The sequence below is a fragment of the Pongo abelii genome, chromosome 7 (assembly GCF_028885655.2).
Source record: "Pongo abelii isolate AG06213 chromosome 7, NHGRI_mPonAbe1-v2.0_pri, whole genome shotgun sequence".
Taxonomy (NCBI): domain Eukaryota; kingdom Metazoa; phylum Chordata; class Mammalia; order Primates; family Hominidae; genus Pongo; species Pongo abelii.
Window position 1 is genome coordinate 90,154,111 of NC_071992.2, and position 22,951 is coordinate 90,177,061.

At 37.5% G+C, this 22,951-nt stretch overlaps 1 protein-coding gene across 1 annotated transcript in view; it reads left to right on the plus strand.

Annotated features, from left to right (window-relative positions):
• Positions 1-1,457: 1,457 nt before the first annotated feature.
• Positions 1,458-22,951, plus strand: part of CRISPLD1 (cysteine rich secretory protein LCCL domain containing 1) — a 50,136-nt gene continuing 28,642 nt past the window's right edge. Inside the window, exons 1-2 of the mRNA XM_002819187.5 lie at positions 1,458-1,872; positions 2,877-3,196. Coding sequence (XP_002819233.1) covers positions 2,939-3,196 — 258 coding nt within the window. The 5' untranslated portion in view covers positions 1,458-1,872; positions 2,877-2,938. The remainder of the gene's footprint in view (positions 1,873-2,876; positions 3,197-22,951) is intronic.

Genomic DNA, 22,951 nt, shown 5'->3' on the forward strand with positions numbered 1-22,951 from the left:
ATTTGAATTCTCTTTGCAAATGTTTCAAGTAATATTACTTTCAACGGCTCTTTATTCAATATTCAGGACACTTTTCAATGCCACATGAACATTGCAGTATAAAAACATAGTCTTCATCTGCTTTAACAAATGATAGTTCTTTTACTATAAACTTTGGAGGTTTTCTATCAGTTTCTTGGAGGGAAAGCCAGTTTTCTCAACCCTGTGCATGGAAATTATGAATAGTTATTTGAAAAATACAAAGTTAAGAACTTTTTTGCACTTAAAACTGCTATAAAATTGCAAAATTACACTTCTATAAAAGTCTTATGTGCATCAAAACTTTTCACCTTCTGCACCTTTCTAATAAGTGATACTTCCCTTTTCTTTGTGACAGGAAGCAAGGTCTCACGTTCAGCTGAGGCTTAGAGTTGAGTTTTTAGGTTTGATAGATACGGTGTAGTTGAATGGTGGAAAGAGACAGGCAACAGCTTGGGATGATTTGAGTTACTACCATAATGTTGTATTTTATTTGATCATATGCTAGATACTCTAGCAGTCAGAAAGAAGGAAAATTGAGACTATGATTCACCACATTAGGGAAGCAAACATAGATGGATTAAATAATTAAAAATAAAAATAAAAAACAGCCCCACATTCGGTAGGGTAAGCTGTTGTGAATTTAAAATTAGTAATTTTCTTACCCCAGATTACAACATGAACAAAGGAACGGCCTCTCCTTTCACTACCTATTCTAGCGCTGGGGTTTCAATTCCTGTCAACAATCCCTGATAAATTAATTAATGGTACCCTTTATATCAACTCCTTAAATGTATATATCACCAGAAAAAAAAAGTGCTAAGGCCACCTTGAGAAGACAATGCCTCATATTTTATGAATAAAGAGGGGGTCTCAACTGTCAGGCCATTCTGAGTCACATATTGACCCCAAATTCTATTGAACATCTTCCCCACCTGGTCCTCATCAAGGATGCGGATCCCCAAGAAAAATAAAAGGAAAAGTATTTTTCCATTTCGTCCCCTATTTCTCCTTTTGTGCCTCCAAGATTGAAGGTGTTAACCCCATCCCCCACCCACTCCATGCTCTCTGGGGCAGCCCCCTCGTCTGTAAGGACCCTTAAAGGCATTTCAGCATCTCAGCAGAAAGGAACTGACTGGGAGGAGGATCTTTGAATGCAGGGGAACTGGGAGGATTGAGGGGGGTTGGGGCCCTCCTTGCACACATCTCCCACCAGGGGCCAGACCTTCCGGGCTTGGGTCTCGGGAGCCCAAAGCACGCCCACAAAGGCCGAGCGCCCTGGCTTCGCTGCGTTCCGGAGAAGCAGGGCGGGCTGCTTCTCCGGGATCTGGCGGGCCTCTGGCCAGGGCTGGTTGGAGGTGGGGGTGGGCGAGGAGGGGCGCTCAAGTCACGTGCCCGCGCTGGGGCCGCAATAAATGCTCGCGAGCGCGAGGGAGCGACGGAAGCGCTCGGCGCCTGGTTCTGCGGGCACCGGCTCTACAGAGCAGGAGCAAGAGGTCGCCGCCAGCCTCCGCCGCCGAGCCTCGCTCGTGTCCCCGCCCCTCGCTCCTGCAGATAATGCTCAGAGACGCTGGGGCGCCCACCCTGGCAAACTAACGAAGCAGCTCCCTTCCCACCCCAACTGCAGGTCTAATTTTGGACGCTTTGCCTGCCACTTCTTCCAGGTTGAGGGAGCCGCAGAAGCGGAGGCTTGCGTATTCTTGCAGTCAGCGCCCACGTCGCCCCCGGACGCTCGGTGCTCAGGCCCTTCGCGAGCGGGGCTCTCCGTCTGCGGTCCCTTGTGAAGGCTCTGGGCGGCTGCAGAGGCCGGCCGTCCGGTTTGGCTCACCTCTCCCAGGAAACTACACTGGAGAGGTAAGGGCGATTCTAAAATGCATCGCTGGGTCGTCAAGCTGCCACCCTTTCTTATCTCCCTTTGCCTTCTTAAACTGTACTTAAAAAAAAAAAAAGCCAGCTGTACAGAGTGGTTGGGTACGATGGGTGGGTGGGCTACTCGGAAAGCAGCGACGATAGAGATTAGCGGGAGCTCTAGTTCTTGTAAGTGACTTTGTTGGTTTCACCTACTTTCTCTGTCGCTCGCTTTCCGTTTGAGTTCAGAGAAAGAACAGTGTTTGCCTTCACACTTGAGATGAAAAGCTCTCAAGTTGCAGGGGAGCTGCTGGCTTCTTCGGGTGCAGGCCACAGATTAGTCACAGACTTTCCAGGAAATAAAGATTGAGTTCTTGACCCGAGCCTGAATAAGAAGAGCCTTACCCCAGGGACCCAAACCATTCATTTGGAGTAGTTCACGGGGCCCCCTAGATGTAGCCGTGGATGCATATATGAATAGCCTTTTGTATTTCTTTGAAACATTCACTCTCAATTTTAGAATGCTGTGGACATTCTGAGTGTGAAACAGAGATGGGCCACTGGAATAAAATAATACCAAATAAAATATTAACACCTTAAAACTCTTCATAGAGAAACATGAACCTCTAGATTGAAATCAAACGTTCTAGGTAGATACAACATCCTTTGCAGGATATATGTAATGTATAGCAACTTAAAGTCTTGCAATTCACATAGTATTTTCAAGCTTTGACTCTTCTAGGCTACTTTTGCCATTTACTTTTGGCCTCAGGGGTATTATCTTGGATAATACAGTTGTCTATTTTGTGGAAATTGCATTGTGAAAAGTCCTCTGGAAGAAAAAAAATGGGTTGGAGATAAGTTATTTCAAAATGTGGGTGTCCGTTTTCTGCTGTTAAATAGACAAATCAAACTGGTACACTTCCTTTGTAACTATTGTTTTGCTCGTGTTATTAGAAAATTCATATCTGCTGGAATTTTCATCTTAATCACATGACATGTCGTTATAGCCAAAAGGAGTGGAAGAGCCTGTCTTGGAGATTTTCCTGGGGAAATCCTGAGGTCATTCATTATGAAGTGTACCGCGCGGGAGTGGCTCAGAGTAACCACAGTGCTGTTCATGGCTAGAGCAATTCCAGCCATGGTGGTTCCCAATGCCACTTTATTGGAGAAACTTTTGGAAAAATACATGGATGAGGATGGTGAGTGGTGGACAGCCAAACAACGAGGGAAAAGGGCCATCACAGACAATGACATGCAGAGTATTTTGGACCTTCATAATAAATTACGAAGTCAGGTGTATCCAACAGCCTCTAATATGGAGTATATGGTAAGGACATTTTTCAAGTGGTATGTACAAAAGAAATGTTTATTCATGCTTTCAGTCAGCAGTCCTCATGCTGTTCTTTAATCATTTGTTTTATATGAAGTTGGAAAAAGATTTTCTTTGAGGGTATTTTCCTCTGCATATTCGTTTATTAATGTTCCTTTTGTTTCTAAGAGCTCTTGACTTCAGAGTAGGACTAAATGCCTTTAGATGCAATGTTCCTACTAAGTGCTGTAAATTCTACTCTTACCAGGAAGGTTAATATAGTGAAAATGCAAAACAGCTGGTATATTTGCTGTTAATTGACTTAGCTGAAAATTTACTTCCTAATTCCTCATAGAACCTTTTTATGAATGGTGGATCTGAAAAACTAAGACTAATAATTGGAAGAAACTTTCTGGATTGCTGAAATATATTGTTCCTAATGGGTCTTTGTTTTTTATAAACATGTAAATGACATTGTAAAGGATACATTTTTATGGTTGCTTTATGTTAAAGAGTGCTTTGGCAATGGCTTTTTTCTCCCCTTGGATTTATTATTTGTGAACTTGAAGCTTTAAAATAAGCCTTGGCAAAGGATTAATTTAAAATATTCAGCTTATCCTTAACAACCTTATATTTACTCTGAGTAAATTTGCAACTTTAAGGGACATAATTACTTCTTTAAGACTACTGGCATGTAACTCATGAGTATACTGCCATTTCATACCCTAAATATTTACAAAACTTTTCAAAAATCTATTATATTCCTTCCATGAATGAGGAATGCACTAGTAAAGCCCGATAATAAATAGTTATTGGTGATGGCAAAACTTATTTAACAAACATTGGAAATGGCATTTTCATTGCAGTTAATTTTCATACATTCTAGTTTTTTTCTGCATTTACCTTAGTTTTAGTGGATATTCTTTATTTAGATAATTTTCATGAGGCATGAAAGTTCTAAGTTCCTATTGTCCATTATAAAGTATGGCATTACACTATTTTAACTTTTACCAGAAAAATTATTTTACCTTAAAGAAAGTAGGTGGCACTCAAGAGACTAATCAGGGATTAAGAATTGAGACTCAGGAATGAGACTGTCTGGGTTAAACTTCTGGCACTGACACCCACTAGCTATGTGACATTGGGCACTTGCTAATTTCTCTCTACTTCAGTTTCCTGGTATCTAGTATTATATACTCACCTCAAAGGATTATTGTGAAGATAAAAGGAGATAACCTGGACAAAGTTTAGCTCATTATCAAACATACTTCAAGATCTCAGTAAATGTTACCAAGACATATATAACTAATTTTATGTTTCCTTATATGGTTTAAATATAATATCTAAGGAAATTGTTAGCTCTTCTCAAAATACTGTGCAGGATATGGCATCTGTAATGTCTCATATTTCTGCTTCTTGTATAGTGTTTGTCTAAAGTGAAAAATTCTATGACTTCTTCATCTGTGGGACTTCAAACAGAGTAGCCAGTTCTGGAGCCCTTCCAACTAGGCTACTGTATGCTTATTCCATGTGAATAGGTATTCAGTTACTTTTTACTTAAAATAAGGAAGACTTGGGAGTTCAAACCCACAGAATGAAATCTGAGAATATTTGTGTATGTTTTAAGTAATATGGAAATCATGAAAGAACAGTTCTGTGATTCGTTTTCATGTCTGGCTTCCAAAAATAATAATAATAATAACTGCCTATTGTATGATGTCTGGTCTGGGATGTTTACATGAGTTTCTTTTTAGTTTCACTGGTTTCAGTCTATCCTTGAAATGTAGATTCAGAAACCAGCCAGGGTTTATGTTGTGTTGCCCTTAGATACTATTAGCACTGGAACTGTGTCTTGGCCATTAACTGGGCTGCAGAGAAGTGCATTGCCCAACTGTAATACACATTTTCTAGAGTACACATTTAAGGTGAAGTCTAAAATACTATTTTGTTTGAAATACTGTTGATTTAGGCATTTTAAAACAATGTAAGTGAGATGTAGATCATTCTTATAAAAATCCAATTTATTCAAATCATTATTTAAAATGTATTTATTCTGAGAAAACAAACCTTTAAACTGGCTAAAGAGCTATTTCCTGTAAAATCTGCAGTGTCCTATGATAAGTACTGCTGATTTTGGCCCCTTATGCCCTATGTGTCTGTCCTTTCATGTTAAATGTTTGAATAACCAGTTACCTATTGGTGCATATTTTAGTTAACTCTTTGTCCTTAAACCAATGGGAGCCAGGCTATATCCAGACATTATTAATATTACATTTCTACCCCTATTCTTTTACTCATTTAACTTTTAGGGTTAAAAATTGAGTCTGGGCTGGGCGCAGTGGTTCACATCTGTAATTCCAACACTGGAAGGCAGAGGTGGGAGGATCACTTGAGATCAGGAGTTCCAGACCAGCCTGGCCAACATGGTGAAACCCTGTCTCTACTAAAAATACAAAAAATTAGCCAAGCATGGTGACATGTGCCGGTAATTCCAGCTACGGGGGAGGTTGGGGCACCAGAATTGCTTGAACCCGGGAGGGGAAGGTTGTAGTGAGCTGAGATCACACCACTGCACTCCAGCCTGGGTGACAGAGCGAGACACTGCCTTAAAACAAACAAAAAAACTTAAGTCTGGAAAGCCTTATTTTCTTTTAAAGAGCTCATTGGCGTTGAGAATAAAGAAATAGACTCATTTGAAAATTTGCTCATAAGCAAGGACACAAGAATTCTTTGTTCATGTCTGTGAGTAACGCCAGAGGAGCACAGAACAAATGGAACATTTCTAATTTTGAGAGCTAATCAGTGGGTGAGATGAGGTACATACTGTTTCTGAAGGTGGTCAGAAACATGAATCGTAGGAAAGAGTTGGGGGTATACATCAATTAGAGGAAGAGGAAGAGAAAAATGCAGGGTGGCAGGAATTGGCAGGCTGGTTGTGGGGAACTGGAAGCAGATTAAGTTCATGGAAGCAGATTAGTTGATGAAAGCACAGACCTTGTGGCAGAGTCAGGAAGGGGAGAAAAAAGTTATTGGTGATAGAAACCAGTAATCCTAAGGAAGGAGATTACCTACATTTAATTTGGGGTAAATGGAGAAACTGGAACTTTTAGGTCATTCAGTGATACTGTTGTTGAAGTGGTAGTAGATTTTGGAGGAAAAAATATTGACTTTGGATCTAGATTTCAGCAGGTTCACGTTTTGCTTCTGCTGCTTATTGGCACATGAACCCTGATAGCAACCATTCTAGGCGTTGTTCTTCTCATTGGCAAAACAAATGAAAGAATATAAACCTTATATGTTTATTGGCCATTTTTATTTTTTTTTTTATTTGAAAAATGTCTGTGCATGTCCTTTGCACACTTGTTAGTGGGGTTATTTGTTTTTTTTCTCATTGAGTTGAATTCCTTGTAGATTCCAGATACTAGTCCTTTGTCAGATGCGTAGTTTACAAATATTCTCTTCCATTCTATAGGTTGTCTGTTTACTCTGTGGTTATTTCTTGCTGTGCAGAACTTTTTAGTTTAAGCACCATTGGTCGATTTTTGTGTTAGTTGCATTTGCTTTTGAGGTCTTTGTCATAAATTCTTTGCCTGGGCCAATATCTAGAAGAGTTTTCCCTGGGTTTTCTTGTACAGTTTTTGTAGTTTCAGGTCTTACATGTAAGTGTTTAATTCATAAATCATGCAATATCGCTCAGCGATAAAAAAGAATGAAATCATGTCTTTTGCAGCAATGTGAATGGGACTGGAGATCGTTATCTTAAGTGAAATAACTCAGAAACAGAAAGTCAAATCTCCTATGTTCTCACTTAAATGTGGGAGCTTAAATACTATGTGCACATGGACATAGGAAGTGGACTGATAAACACTGGAGACTTGGAAAGGTGGGAAGGGTGGCAAGAGATGAGAAATTATGTAATGTGTATATTACATTATGTAATATATCTAATTATGTAATGTGTATATTGTACACTATTTGGGTGGTAGTTGCACTAAAAGTCCAGACTTCATCACTACACAATATATCAATTAACAAAACCACACTTATACTCCTTAAGTCTATTTAAAAAAAAAAAAAGAAAACAAACGTGATAGGTTGTAGTGAGATAAGACATTTGCTTCTGTGGAATAGCTTTGCTTTCTTCAAGCGTTTGCCTTATGAGTTTTAAGATCCCATTGCTTGGTTCTTCCATATCCCCATGCTCTTGTTTCCCACATGTCTCTGAAAAATTTGTTTCCCAAGTTTTCACTTCTGTCCTTTTCCCTTTCTACAGGGACTTCTCTACTCCTTTGACTTTAAATATCCTTTATTTGTGGCTCTATATTCTGTATCTCCAGCTGACAGCCCTGTCTTTGAGCTTCATTTGAGCTTCATTTTTATATTTCCTTCTGCCCATTGGACCATCTCCATGTAATATTATTCCGCAGATATAATACTGCATGCTGCAAGTGTCAAAAAAAAACAAAAAACAAAAAAACTGCTTTATCCTTTTCCTCCCCTCTCACCTGCCAGCCTCTTTGTTGTTGATGAATATCACTAACATCTTCTCAGTACTTTCTAAGAAACATACAAAAAAAAAAAAACCCGGAAAATTGGGCACATCCTTAACTTTTTACCACACATTTCCGTATATCATACACACACAAACATCAATACACCATTCCTTGCCAAATTGTATAGATTCTGTCTCAAATGTCTTTCGAATCCCTCTCTTCTATTTCATTCTAATCTTTGCTCTTTTTATACCTACATTGGTACCACAGCTTCCCACCTAGCAGACTATACCAATCTGTTCCTATTTTTTTTTTTTTTTTGAGATGGAATCTCACTCTGTCAGCCAGGCTGAAGGGCAGTGGCACCATCTCAGCTCAGTGCAACCTCCATCTCCAAAGTTTAAGCGATTCTCCTGCCTTAGCCTCCCAAGTACCTAAGATTACAGGCGCGCACCACCGTTCCCAGCTAATTTTTATATTTTTAATAGAGATGGAGTTTCACCATGTTGGGCAGGCTGGTCTCAAACTCCTGGTCTGAAGTGATCTGCCCTCCTTGGCCTCCCACAGTGCTGGCATTACAGACGTGAGCCACCATGACAGCCTTTGTATCTACTTTCTTTCTAATTTAGCTCACTATCCTCACCATTAGTAAAGGTGACTTTTCCCTCAAACCAATCTGTGCTGGTTGCTTAGTTCTGTTGACTTATGGCTGCTCACAATTTAAAGCCCACCATGATTAGCTTATAAAGGGAAGCATGTTGTCCAATCTGCCCCAGAGTGGTCAACTCCCTTGTGTTTATTTGAACCTGTGTTCACATTGAATTACTCAGTGTTCTTGAAGATGGGCATAACTCCTCATGTCCTCGTGCTGGGCTGGAGTGCAATGGTACTGTCTCGGCTCACTGCAATGTCCGCCTCCCAGGCTCAAGAGATTCTCCTGCCTCAGCTTCCCGAGTAGCTGGAATGGCGGGCGTGTGTCACTTCGCCCAGCTAATTTTTGTATTTTTAGTAAAGATGGGGTTTCACTGTGTTGGCTAGGCTGTTCTCGAACTCCTCACCTCAGGTGATCCACCCGCCTCAGCCTCCCAAAGTGCTGGACAGGTGTGAGCCACCGCGCCCGGCTACAAACTCTTCCTTTTCCCTCAAAACTCAGCTTAAACCTTGTCTTTCCTATAAAGCTCCCTCTGCTCTTGCCATTCCACTGCTGCATTCCTACTTATTTAAGCCTATTTATAGTATTAAAGCCTATTTTTTTTGCAGTGAAATATCATATTTGTTTTCCTTTCTAAGACTGAATTGCTAGAAGGGTAAGTATCATACCTTATTTATCTTTATAACTAAGCTTGGTGAATAGAAGGGCTACTCAGTAAACATTCATTGATTGAATATTGTTGAATGCTCAATAAATACTTGTTGAATGAGGTGATGGATGGGTGAATAGGTAAGATTATATGAGACAAATATGGAGGACAGGTAAGACAGAGAAATTAAAATAATAAAAGTTCTGGAAGGTAGGATATCATCAAAACCAGAGATATCGATGTGGGAAATTGGAAACACTTGAGAACAAGGTACAAATGCTTCAAATAATTCAGGATTTTTTCCCTAGTTTTTCAAATTTTCATGAGTTGCTAAAAATTGTCCTATAACATAGAGCTACTAAACTATTAGTAAAGGTATTGAAATGTTGTGGAATTTAAATAATAAAACAGATTAATGAGTATTTACCCCTTGTTAAATATTTTTAACATAGAGTCTCTAAAACTCTATGTTTTAGATAATGTTCAAAATAGTTTGCTACTATACAAAGTGTACCTAAGTGTAGAATGTACTTCAGCAACCAGGGAGGGCACCTGACCTAAAAAGGACACATGGGTCAACTATGTAAACTGTTTCTTGCTGTTATTACTGTTTCCCTGTTTTTATGAGAAGTGTTGGCAGACACTCTACTGTGGGGTTGATTGCTATGCATGCCTCCTCTCCCCTCATGTATTGGAGAGGCTATGGGCAGAACCTTCTCATGACACTTTTCTAACTGTAAGATGAAACACATCTGAATACCTCTCCTTTTGCTAGGCAACGAGAACCCAGGGGCCAAATAACTGGTGGTACTTTCAGTCCCGGGTGTGTGTTGATGCAAACAATGTCTTGGTTTCAATTGGTTACTTATGTTCTTTCTAAGGCCATGCTTAAAATTAGAAATTATTTTATTTATTTATTTTTTTTTTTCCTTCTGTGCTTCAGTACAGAAGATAACTCCAGAAACTGGACATGGGACAACCTAGTTTGTTGAACAGGGTGATGCTAATCTGGAATATGCAAAAGTGATCTTTAGCTTGTGAATTGCTTCATTTACTCTTATAAATTCATATTTTCTAACATTATTTGCTGTCAGCAGTATATGTCCAGAATAAATGTAGATAAAGAAATGATGGCCTTATAACTTATTTACCCATAGCTTGTTTCCTAATCTTGGTACAAGTGCCAGGAATTCATTGCAATGAGTATTTTATTGCAATTAAGGTTTAATGGCAATTAAGGTTATTGCAATTCTTGATTCCTAAAATAATAGTTTTCTCTCTGTATACTGTTGCTTGACTGGTCATCTTTAAAAATTAAATATTTTTATCTCTTTGACATATAGTATCTACACATACCTAAAGGTATATGAAATTTCTGTTTAAAGAATATCATTATTACTTAAAATTACTAAAGTTCCCTTATTCTGAATTTAAAATAGCTTATTTAATTTTCCTAAGGTGTTTTTGCTTTAATAGTATTACTGAGATACAATAAGTTTGTTTTAAGTATCATTTTCTACAGAATTTTAAAGTTTACAAAACCTTAATTTGAATATTTTTAAGACTTCGACCTTTAAAATGAATGTATTTTTCTTTTTGAAAATTGCACCATAGATGGCAATACCTATAGAAAGAAAAGTGACATTACAACCCAGTTCTATTCTCCCTTAAATGTTAGCAACGTATCTAGGGGTTTAGAAAGACAAGAGAAGAAAAGTAGTTTCAATAGGAGAATGGAACATCCAGAGCCTGAGATATGCCACAGAATTTTGGAATTGTACTTTTATTCATTCCTTTATTCAGCATATATTGGGAGTTTACTAAATGCCAGGCACTGTCTAGGGTCCTAGTAGTAAACAGAACAAACATTCTTCCTTGCATGGAGTAGATGTGAGTCTCCAGACAGCCAGGGTGCCCATGTGGCAGACAGAGGGAGCATGAGAAGTGTGGTAGGAGATGAGGTTACAGATTTAACTGAGGAAGGATGCAGATCATCATAAAGACTTTCTTCTAGCTGAGTGATAAGAAGCCATTTGAGGCATTTCGACATATGAATAGCATGATCTTACTTACATTTACTCAGGATCATTCTGGCTTTGTTGAGAACATACTTTAGGCAGTGCGAAGAGGACTTTAGGTGGTGGGAGGAGCACAGCTGTGAACAGGAAGACAAGGCAATTGCAGTAATCGTACAACAGTTGATGGTGGCTAGGAGTGGGGTGACAGCCATGAAGGTGGTAAGAAATGGAAAGAGTATGAATATAAATCCCTATGTGATCATAAAATTAATCTTGAAAAATTCAAGGAGGCCTTGTTGCAAGATGAGTGAAATTGACTTGGTTGGCCAGCCGGCCAGTAGGGTGGGATTTCCTGCATTTGATGCAAGATGTAAATCCATCCAAGCCTTGGCTGCCGTGTTTTGAAAACTGATGGCAGTTTCCACTCTGGTTTGAATATCAGTGGAGAATATTCTGAATCCTTCAACTTGCAAGGACTTCTGGAATGGTTGCAGAGATTCCAGAAATCTCTGGTTACCCATTTTACCCACACAATTTCAAGAGATTAGAGGAGATGGAACCCAACCTCTGTCTCCTCCCTTCCTGGGATAGATATGCCTGCTGTTTCTTCACCTAGTCTGCCTTCCCTCTCAAAACGCAATCTCCTTCCTCCCTCCTTAAAAACAGAAAATGAGAACTTTTACATGAGAAGTAGAACAGGAAACTGTCCAGTTTCTGCCCAGCAATCATTATTAATTGCACTATCATGGGGAATGTCTTTGGGATTTTATTTCATTTTGGAGGCAGTGCAGATAGATTTTGCATATGGGGTATAGCTGTACAGTTTGCGCCATTAGAACTTGGAGGCATTGTAGTTGTTATTTTTTCTAAGATGGGGAAGAATATGGATAGACCAGCTTTAGGTAGAGAAAGCTGGGGCGCAGTGTGAGACATATTAAAATTGAGATTTAACTTAGATATCCAAATGATTGTGTCAAGTATGCCATTAGATACAAGGCAGTTAATATATGGAGGCCAATCTTGAACATGAAATTAGGACCCACCACCATTTAGATGGTATTTAAACTCATGGGGAGAGATGAGATCATCGAGGGAATGAGTATAGATAGAGATGTTCAAGACATGAGTTATTGACACACTTTAAAGTGTAAAGGCAGGGAAAGTGAGAAGGAAAAACACAAAGAAAATTGAGAATTAGGAAGAAAACTAGAAGAACATGATGACCTGGAATTCAAATGAAAAGCAGAAAGGGTGATCAGCTCTGTCAAATGCTGCTTATAAAGCTCAAGTAAAATGCAGATAGACAATTTTATAACATATTTGACAATATAGAGGCTACTGAAATCTGATAATACAGTTTGGATGAAGTCATAGTGGTCCAAGACTGGTTCAAGAATGGGATCAGAAAAATTAATTCATTACTTATTTATCAAATATGCAACATCTCCTATGGGTCAGGTAGTACCCACAGTCCTTTGTTTTGAGTCAGGGTCTCTGTCCCCTAGGATGGAGTGCAGTGGCACGATCACAGCACACTGCAGCCTTGACTTCCAGGGCTGAAACCATCCTTCTACTTCAGCCTCCTGAGTAGCTGTGACTACAGCAATGTGCCACTAGGCCCAGCTAATACACAGTCTTAACTCTCTTCCAGCGTGAAGTTTTCAACTTAGTTTTAGAAGAGATAATTCAATTAGGGAACATATCTCAATTTTTATGATGATAAATAGGAAAATGTAATTTCTTTGCATAATTTTTGCAAATTACGCCTTTATTTAAAATGAATGCCTTTATTTAAAAATGGAAATATTAATTAATCATATAATCTCAATTAAGAATTACATTTAGTTCAGAAAAATTCTCTCTTTGCTATTGTTCAGGCTGTGCTCTCTCACATAATTCCTTACGGGAATTTATACACCAAATTATTGCACATGCTTTAAAACTTAAATTCTCATATTTTTAATGATTTTTACTAACTCGAAGCCAAGTGTTTATAAAAATGGCAATGGGTCATTGCTTTATATATGTATATAAATACATATGTGTTTTATATATATACATGCACATACATCATGGATGTTTATACATATGTGCATATATAATACATGTATATGTATGATATTTAGTTTACAGAAAGAAAAATGTGAAAATTCAAGTGGTAATGAATTATCTGGTGAAGATATTACAGTATTTATGTCTAACCATGTTCTTACTTTCCTAAATATTTATTGCCTTCATAATTTTTAAAAGCTACTTGTAAGGCTTTTATAATTGATTAAAGTGATTTGTTATTATTGATAAATTTATGTTTAAAAAGGCATTTAAATCAACAAATATTGATTGAGCACTTATGTGACAGACACACTGTTCTTAATGCTGAGGAATGCATTAGTGTATAAAAAGTTTGAAAAGTTAATGAAAATAAGCAGAGTGAGGTGATAGAGAATGAGGGAGGTAGAGCTAATCATATTGGGTAGTTGGAGAAGGCTTTTCTGAATTGGTGAATTACAAGGAAAGATACAGAGACCCATCATTCTAGGCAGGAGAAATACTAGGCACAAAGTCTTTAAGTCAGGAATAAGGTTGGAATTTAACAAAGAAGGACTGTGGGACTGAATTTTATTCCATAACAGGGTAAGTATTAGAAAATAAGGTAGACATATCAGCATGAGCCAGAATCTTTTTTTTTTTTTTTTTTTTGAGACAGGATCTTGCTCTGTCACCCAGGCTGTAGTGCAGTGGCGCAATGATAGCTCACTGCAGCATCAAACTTCTGGGCCTCCCGAGTAGCTGAGACTATAGGCACATACCACCACACCCAGCTAATTTTTAAATTTTTTGTAGAGATTGGTCTTGCTGTGTTTCCGAGGCTGGCCTTGAACTCATGGGCTCAAGTGATCCTCCTGCCTCGGCCTCCTGAAGTGCAGGGATTATAGGCGAGAGCCACTGTGCCTGGCCCCAGAATCCTTTTTGGCCTTTTAGGTGAATAAAAATTTGTTTTATTGTGAATGAAATGGAAAAGCACTGGACAGTTTCTCACAAGGGACTGACTTGCTCTTATTTCCAGTTTCAAAAAATTACTCTGTCTACCTTATAGGGAATCATCTGAAGGAGGAGAAAGACTGAATGCAGAGAGTTAAGAGGCTATTGCTATATTCTGTGTGAGAGATGGTGGTTACTTGGATCAGGGTGATAGGGGTAAAGATGGAGAAGGTGAGTGGTTCCACGGTATGTTTTGATGGGATTCCCGATGAGTTTTGCTGAAAATAATGTGAAGCGTGAAGGATAAGGAGGAATCTGGGATGTTCTTAGGTTTTTACAAAGCTCTTTGGTGGATAGTTGAAGCATTTGCTGACACAGGAGGAGAAAGACAGGAGAAAGTGAAGATGAAATCAGTAGTTTCTTTTTGGCTTAAGTTTGTTTGAGATGCATGTCATCCTTAGTTATGTTTAGTGGTCAGTTGAGTGGTAGGACACAGGTAAGAAATATGGAAGTAATGTAGCTATTAGGAACTCTCTGAACTGACTGAATAATATCACCCAAGAAGAAGATTTTTTATAGACAAGGGTTGAATGCCTTAGGCTGAGCCGCGGGGCATGCAGCTATATAGAGGTTGAGCAGAAAGAAGTTAGCTGAGAACCAGTGGTCAGCAAGGTAAGAGGAAAGGATAGGATAGGCAGGTGTCCCAGAAGCCAGGAGGAGAGTTCAACAGGAAAAAGTTAACCTTTTTCACTATTGCTGAGAATGAGATGAAGAAGGAAAGTCTTCATCTCATTTTTTGTCAATGGTTTTGTCAATATTGAGGTCACTAATGACCTTTCTGAGAGTAATTTCAGTGGTGGGGAATGCTCAGAAGTCTTGTTAAGCAGACAAGAAGAGAATGGGAGGCGAGGAAGTAGAGAAGTAACTATCTCAAGATAATGTTGCTGTGAAGAGATCAGAAAAATGGGATAAAGCTAGAGGGACATAAGGTAAAGCTTTTGCTTTTTTGTTTTTTAGAGAGCATGTTTGCAGGTTGCTGGGAATAAATAGGTTGAGAAAGCACTTGGCATAGGAGAAGAAAATATAACTTATTCTAACAGGAAAAGCTGAGGTTGTTCGTATAGAAGCAGGTAGTTTGGAGCATTTAATGAAGAAAACAGAAGGGAATTATGTGAAAGCTTCTCCTTTGCTCAGACAGAGTGAACTATCAAGATCATCAGCTGAGTTGAGAAGCAGTAAAGAAGGGTATCTGAGGATAGGACATTATGAAAAAATAGTAGTTTTGGAGAAATTGCCTTAAGGATATTTGTGGAATCAAATGTATGGGAAGTTTTTAAGTGCTTTAAATTAAGCTGTTTTACCATGCTTTAAAGTTCTTAGGTTTAGGCCAGCGCCGTGGCTCATGCCTGTAATACCAGCACTTGGTTGCTGAGGCGGGTGGATCACCTGAGGTCAGGAGTTCGAGACCAGTCTGTCCAACATGGTGAAACGCCGTCTCTATTAAAAATAGAAAAATTAGCCAAGTGTGGTGGTGCATGCCTGTAGTCTCAGCTACTGGGAAGGCTGAGGCAGGAGAATTGCTTGATCCTGGGAGATGGAGGTTTTAGTGAGCCAAGGTCGTGGCACTGCACTCCTGCCTGGGCAACAGAGAGACTCCATCTCAGAAAAAAAAAAAAAAAAGTAAAGTTCAGAGGTTTAATAGCAGTGAAGAAGTTTAGTATATTATTTCAAGGTATTGCCAAGAATCAGAGATTTAAAGTAATAATTTCTTCCCTGATTTGCCATTGGTCACACCACTCTGTCCAGCCACTTTACGTGGTGTCTCCTGCTTGCCCTTTGGAAACATTTGACTAGGCAACATCTGGAGACTAGAAAGAGATAATCAAAGACATGTTAGTAACGGATTAACTTTTTAAGTATTCAGATGTTAGATAATATGGATCAAGTACAGATACATACCAAATAGCATGTTTGGGGCTCATATTGCAGATTGAATGCTAAATACAGATGGTTGTATAGGAATCTACATTATGAAAATTATTTAACTGTTGACCCAAATATGTAACTTGGATTACTGGGTTATTAAACTGGCTAAAAATAAGAACCTGACACTGATCTGGCAAAGCTTACTTTTTTCTTCTTTTGACTTGTTAACAGAATCAATAAGGTGTGATTAAGTCAACTACTTACACATACATACATACATAAAAGACAGCAGATTTTCTATATTGGCAGCTCATAAACCTCAAGGCAAACATTTGAACAAGGACACAGTCTATTTAGTAAGCCATGCATGCTTTATATTTTAAGTTTTAAGCCAAAAAATATTTTGAAATCAGCAGGATATTAAAGATAGAAAGCATATTTTCGTCATGGCAAAGCAAGTAGGTATGATTTTGGGGGGTAGAAATAAGATGTGCTTTAGTCTAATACTACTTAAACTTTAATGTGCCTATGAATCCCCTGGGAATCTTGTTAAAATACATATTTTGATTCAGTAGTTTTGGGAACCCCAATATTCTGCATTTCTAACAAGACCCCAGGTGATGTGGTGGCCGCTGTTCTAGCAACCTCATTTTAAGTAGAAGGCTTTAGCCTTCCTGGAGAAAGTGGGGTTTGAATTGGGACATGAATAATTGTAAAATACAGGTTCTTTATTTTCTCCCTCCTCAACTATCACATTCTCTTCCCTTTTTATAAGGTGGTAACTGTAACTATTAAGGCAGGAAAATGAAATTTCTTTTTCTTTCTTTTTTTTTTTAACAAAGTACTTATAATACACAATGTTGGAGAAGTTTGAACAATAAGTTTCTCTCCTCTAAGGCCAAATGTTTAAGTCAATCTAATTGGAGGAGAAATGGGAAATGAATCTTAAAATTAGTTAATGACAAAATTCTGCTGGATAGTGAAAGTGAAATACAGCCACTGACAGAATAAACCTTAAAGGCCATATGAGTAAGAAGGGAGGAAGTAGAATTTCAGTTGAGTAAGTATGAGGGGTTGGAAGGCAGCAACTAGATACAAGGATAATGAGCTATTAGGCAAGACCAGGAGTGAACATGGGAGTTACTGTTTCTAGAATGTCCCCTGTATGTTGTTGCAACTCAAACAATACAAAGTAACCGCCAGAATGCTGGACAATCCAGTAAAGGTGCTGCTGGTAATAAAACATAAAACTCTATCTTAGGCTTGGTCAAGACGTGTCAAATCTGTATCTGAAATAGTGAATGAATGAGATCAGATGTTGTCCAGAGAAGGAAAATCAAATGATAAAAGTTTTGAGGGAGGGGCAGCTCTTGAAAGAAGATGGAATAAGAACATGGAAACTCCTGTATGGAAAGAAAAGGCCAAGAGGTCTGCTAAATCAAGAGTACTGTGAATAAGTGAGTACAACCTGAACAAATACAAAGCAGTGCTATTTCACATGAACATCTACCGTGTTATTCCATATGCCTTGAGATTTTTGATGCTGAACAAATCTTGCCAAACCTGCTGCCCTTTGCAGATGTGAGAATGCCTATTGCCCTCCCTGTTTTCTTTGTAGTGAATTTCTACTTTCTGCTTCCTTTAAGACTCACTTAGAGCCTAACCTGCTTTTGTCTAAACCTTCCATACAGAGTTAGGTGCCCCCAGACCCAGTTCCCTGGCTTCCATAGCCTCATTTACATGCCTCTGCTTGCAGTGTTTACATCCTTGCCTCTTTCTCAAGCCTCACATTCCTTTGTAGGAAGGGACTGTGCCATGGTAATCTTTGCATTCCCCAGTTGTGTGGCTGACACATGCCCTAAGCTCAGTTTATGTTAGCCGGAAGGGAAACAAAATGCGATGAATGAAAAAAAATGAAAAGATGACGAGATTTTCAACAACAGTTTAAAGTGGACAGAATGAAAAGGATTTAATTCTGTCTTGACAAAATAGTTTTATTAGAAAATTGCAAAAACATTCTTTTTAGTGAAAGCTTTTCACTAAAATGTTTTACATAATTACATATCATTGCAAGTTTGATGTGATGTAAAATATTGTTTTATATATCCTGAAGTACTCTATTGAAAAATATAAAATTATGTAAAACATAATAAAAATATAAAGTTATGTAAAACAATTTTATGTATTTTAAACATAAATTATGCAAAACAATTTTACATAAAACACAATTTTATATAAAACAAAATTTTATGTTTCTAAGTAGAATACTTTTTGGCTTAGGGCAAACTTACTCATTTTGGGTTAGTGCAAACTCATTCTTTAATAAATATGACAGGTGGCTAAATTATCACTGGATTTCAGTGACTTTCTGAGTTGCACTGGGTTACTGACATCTCTGTCTCGTGATTTGGGAGTGGCCAGAACCCCTCTGAAGTTCAGGATAGGATCTTCCAGAAGATACAGTGATCGGAATGCCAAGACTCTTGATGAACTGTTTTCAAGATGTAAGTCACAGTATGGTAAGAAGTACAAATTTATATATTTTAAACTGCATATAAATCATGAAGAATTTCAGAATAAAGCAGTGACCAGTAAAACTTCTTAAAAGAGGTATGTTTTGGAATAGTATTTGGTAGAAGTTACCGTCATTGTGTGGAAGGGAATATGGTGAGACCCTTATCAGTAAGGGATTGTTGTGAAAGTATGTGTCCAGCTGATTCAATGGGGAGGAAATGGCAGTCACAATCTGTGTGAATTGATCTAAGCCTCAATTATGGAGATATTTAGCCTTGGTCAGATTTTCCCAAATGGTGGAAACAACCTTGTTCTGTCAAGTGTGAATCATGGCAGACTTGAGCAGCATAGCACTATTCCATTTTCTTATCTGCTTACTTATGATGAAACATTTTATTTGAGGTAATATGACAGTATTAGTCTGACTTTTTAAAGCGAAACATTTATTACAAATTATTTCCAAACTTTGAGTTTCTTGACCTTTCTTGACCTAAAAAATGTTTTACATATATGTATGTTAGTGAAACCTGAACTTCAGGGGTACTTGGAGGCTTCAGTTGGAAATGAATCTCAGAAAGATTTGTTTTTAACAAAGGTCTTAAATTAGTTAATTGTGTAAGAATTTACAGCAAAGCTAGGAGTAACATACTTCAACCTTTGTTTTGTAATTCCTGTTGTCTTAAATATGAATTATAAGATTATTTACTCTCTCATTGGAACTTTAGATAGCAGTGATTATCTTATTTTTCAATCATTCAAAATTTTGAATTTTAATTTCTCTCTGACTCATAAATACCAGCAATGTTCCCAATATGAAGAGACAGGATACATTAATTACAGCAAATCAAGCAGATTCTTATAGGAACAGGGGAAGAAGAGAGCATTCCTTAAAATCTAGTATGTGTCAGGTAACAGGTTGTTAGGCAGTTTGCTAATCAAAATTCTGTGAAAGATTTTTATTTTCAAATATTTGTTTCTCAGCAGGAAACAAATGCTACAATAACTGGGGTTCAACAGTAAAAAATAATAATAATAATGATGATGAAGGGCCTATATGCAGAGTTGTGGGCAGGATTAAGGTGAGCCATGGGATGTGGCAGGGTGCCCAGGCTTTTGTGGTCCTGACACAGGCTGGTGAAGACAGGCGCCTGGAAGCAGGGTTGTGTGAGAGGACCCAGTCACCATCGCGGTGAGGCCAAGAGGACTCAGAGGGGCAACACATTCTGAAATTCACCTCCCACCCTCGGAATTCCTGTTTGTGTGTTTCGTTGGCCAAATCTAACCAGAAGCCAGGGGGCAGGAGAGCCTGAGGTAACTCAGTATGTGGAGCTATCTCGTGAGACATAGAACTTGGCAGTAAGGGGCTGAGATGGCTGTGTGGGGTAAATGAATATTTAACACCATCTTCTTTCTCAGAGTTTTAAATAAGGACTTTTGAAAACCATTCTTTAAAAAATCATCCTTTTAGTCATTGTTTTAATATTGAGGAAAATAATGCTGTAGTCATATTCCTGAGGAATGTCTAAAAATCTGATTGAGAATGCTATGGTTCGTAAACCAGCTTTGAGCTTCATGGCATTCAAGGAAAACAGGAAACCGTATGTTGTTTGTAGCTCTCACTGCCTGTTTGCAGGCACAGCAATTTATCATTCTTGAGGCAGGAATTATTAGTGGAAACTTATCACAGAATTCTTAATATGGCAATATAGAGACACTGAGCAACATAACATAGCAGTTTCATTAAAAGTATGTAAATATACATTTGAATGTTTCTTGTATTAATCATCTTTGGTTTAAATTCAAGTTTAGATGTCAAATTGTAGATTTCAGTTTCAGTGTGTCCATAAACTTTCTTCTTTTGTCCAAGAAGTTTTTCACTTTTTAGATCTTTTTTTAATTTCGTTTTGAAAATTTGGTGTCCCCACATAAATACACAAAAGCAATTATTTTTTATTTACTTTCAAAACCTAAGTTATGGTTATTTTGATATCTGAATATAAAACATAAACTAATTCATAAATACATACTGTAGAGAGATTTTTAAATGAGTTTTCCTATCGTGCATTTTTATAGACTTTTAGATCAATCCTGCATCTATATAACATTTACTGGGTTATGAATAAAGTAAACACAGATGTTTATTCTTATAAAATGGCCTAATGTCTATAGATCAAGACTTAAAGATCAAGAAGTAAAGAATATGTATAGATCAAGACTTAAAGTACCATCAATTATATGATACATTTGCAATTACTAAAGATTTTCTTGATAAGTGAGTTAGGCAAGGTATGGCCACACTTGGGGGGGGGGACCTTGACACTGAGATGAGATGAGCTTAATCAGTAGAAATTCTATAGAAAATGTAAGGATTGTAATTCTATAGAAAATTAATGGCTTTGCTGTCCCACAAAGACAATAAGCCCTATGTCATGCATCTGATGTAATATTAAATATGATATATTTATATATTGATACAATGGGTTTAATTGAAATAATCTTGTGAGTATATCTGCATATTAAATTTCCATTACAAAAGTTATTTTAATTTTAATAAAATGTAGAGGAGTTTCCTAAACTGTTAGGTTGCTATTTTTTTTAAGGTTTTAAGCCTTTGTTTTAGATTTTAAGTGAAACACTGCCACAAATGCCTCACATCTCTGAATTTGCAGGAGACCCTAATTTGTGCATTGCCTTAAGGTAATGCTTCTTTCTCAGTAGTTGGCAAAGTCACTGTGCTCTGTAACACAAGTGTTTCCTTTGAAATCTGAGCCTCGTGCATTTTCCCTATAACTTCAAAGTCTATTCAGAATGGGTGAAGCACAACACTTAAAATACCTGGAATAATTGAATTGTAAGGAATGCAATACAGCTGCTTGCCATAGTGCGTTTAATACCAGATGATTTAGTCACAAAAGCATCTCACACTCTTTCAGCACAGATTTATTTACTTATTTATTTCATTGATGTCTGGGAGAAAATTACGTAGCTTTACAGATTTTATAATGAGTCATTGTATTTGGAATTTGAATCTGATGTATTCTGAACTGTCCAATGTGATATTTTCATAGACTAACAAACTATTGGGATATCTTGGAAGTCAGGTTATTGGTGTAGTTAGGATCACGTTGACAACTTACTCTATCAGATTCTTGGATTGTAGTTTCTGATTTAAATAGGAAAACACAAAAGATTTGGGGAGGGATCGAAATAAAATGGATGATTTACAAACCTGTTTTATTTCAGAAGTGGTAGCATAGCAAGAACTATATTTTAAAGCAGTATTTTTAAAAAGATAATTCTGTATGTCTTTGATTTTCTCAAATCACTTCTGCATTCATGAGCTTGAAAAATTCTGGTGTTCCTGATAGCTGTGCAAAAAATTATATTTAGAAGTCTGTGCTTTATTTCAAATATTTTACCATCATATTTTCAGGACTAAACTGAAGAGAGGCCTGGTTTTAACTTTTTATTAAGATTATCTTCTTATTCAACTAAATGGAAAGTTTTATTGAAGGTTCTATGTTGTATTTATCTCTTATGAACAATATCAAAAATACTTTGAAGAAATTGAGCTCTGCTCTCATGGGCTCATAATTAGAAAATCTGAAATCTCCTTGGTTATCACAAAACAGCTTCTCAAACAGCAGTTTGAAAACAGCTTTTGCTTCTTAGGTAATTGAGATGCTCTTCATTGTCATTTTAATTGTCATCAGATGCCTTTGTCACCAGAAATATTATTTTACAGCTAATATTTATGGGATACTACAAGCAATACAGGGTATCATCTAAGAGACTGTGAAGTACAAACAATGGAATTAGAAAGCTGAGTCTTTTCCATTTAAGTACAAAAGAATTCGGAAAGACTTATTTCAGCTCTGTAATGTTAGAGATAAGGAAATAGAAACCAAACTTGATATAATCAAAGATATAAATTTGGAAATAAACAATTTAAATGGCAAAGAGAACTCTTCCAGGGTGTTTCATGTATTTTATGGTTTGAGTCATTTGAACAATGCATACTTTTGTCTCTGTCTGCATAATAAAAGAAGAAGAAAATTGATCATGAATACGCTTGACTTATATAGGTCCAGAACACACAGCACTAATGAAGGGGTATTTTCAGCACCATTGAAAACTAAAGCATAATTCTGTCATTACTTCTGTCAGCCCTTGACTGCTCAGAACTGGGATAGGTAGGATTAGAGATATTGGAGTGCTTTTCTGAGTTAAGCATGCACATTTATGTGTCTCAAAAGAAGGATGTTTGGGGAATTTATTGTTCAAAACTTATTGCAAATGCTAAGACAGTTTTAAAAATAATTTTATCATTATTTTCAGCTTTCACTAGTGGAAAGGTAAGACTTTAGAGCCTCCAGCCTAGATCCGGACTTCCAGCATAACTGCCTTTGCAATGCCACCATATTTTCATTAGATTATTACTTTGCCAGGGAGAAACGCATACTTTATTTTGCTTTGTAGATTCAGGGGGTACACGTGCAGGTTTGTTACATGGATATCTTGTGTAATAGATATCTTGGC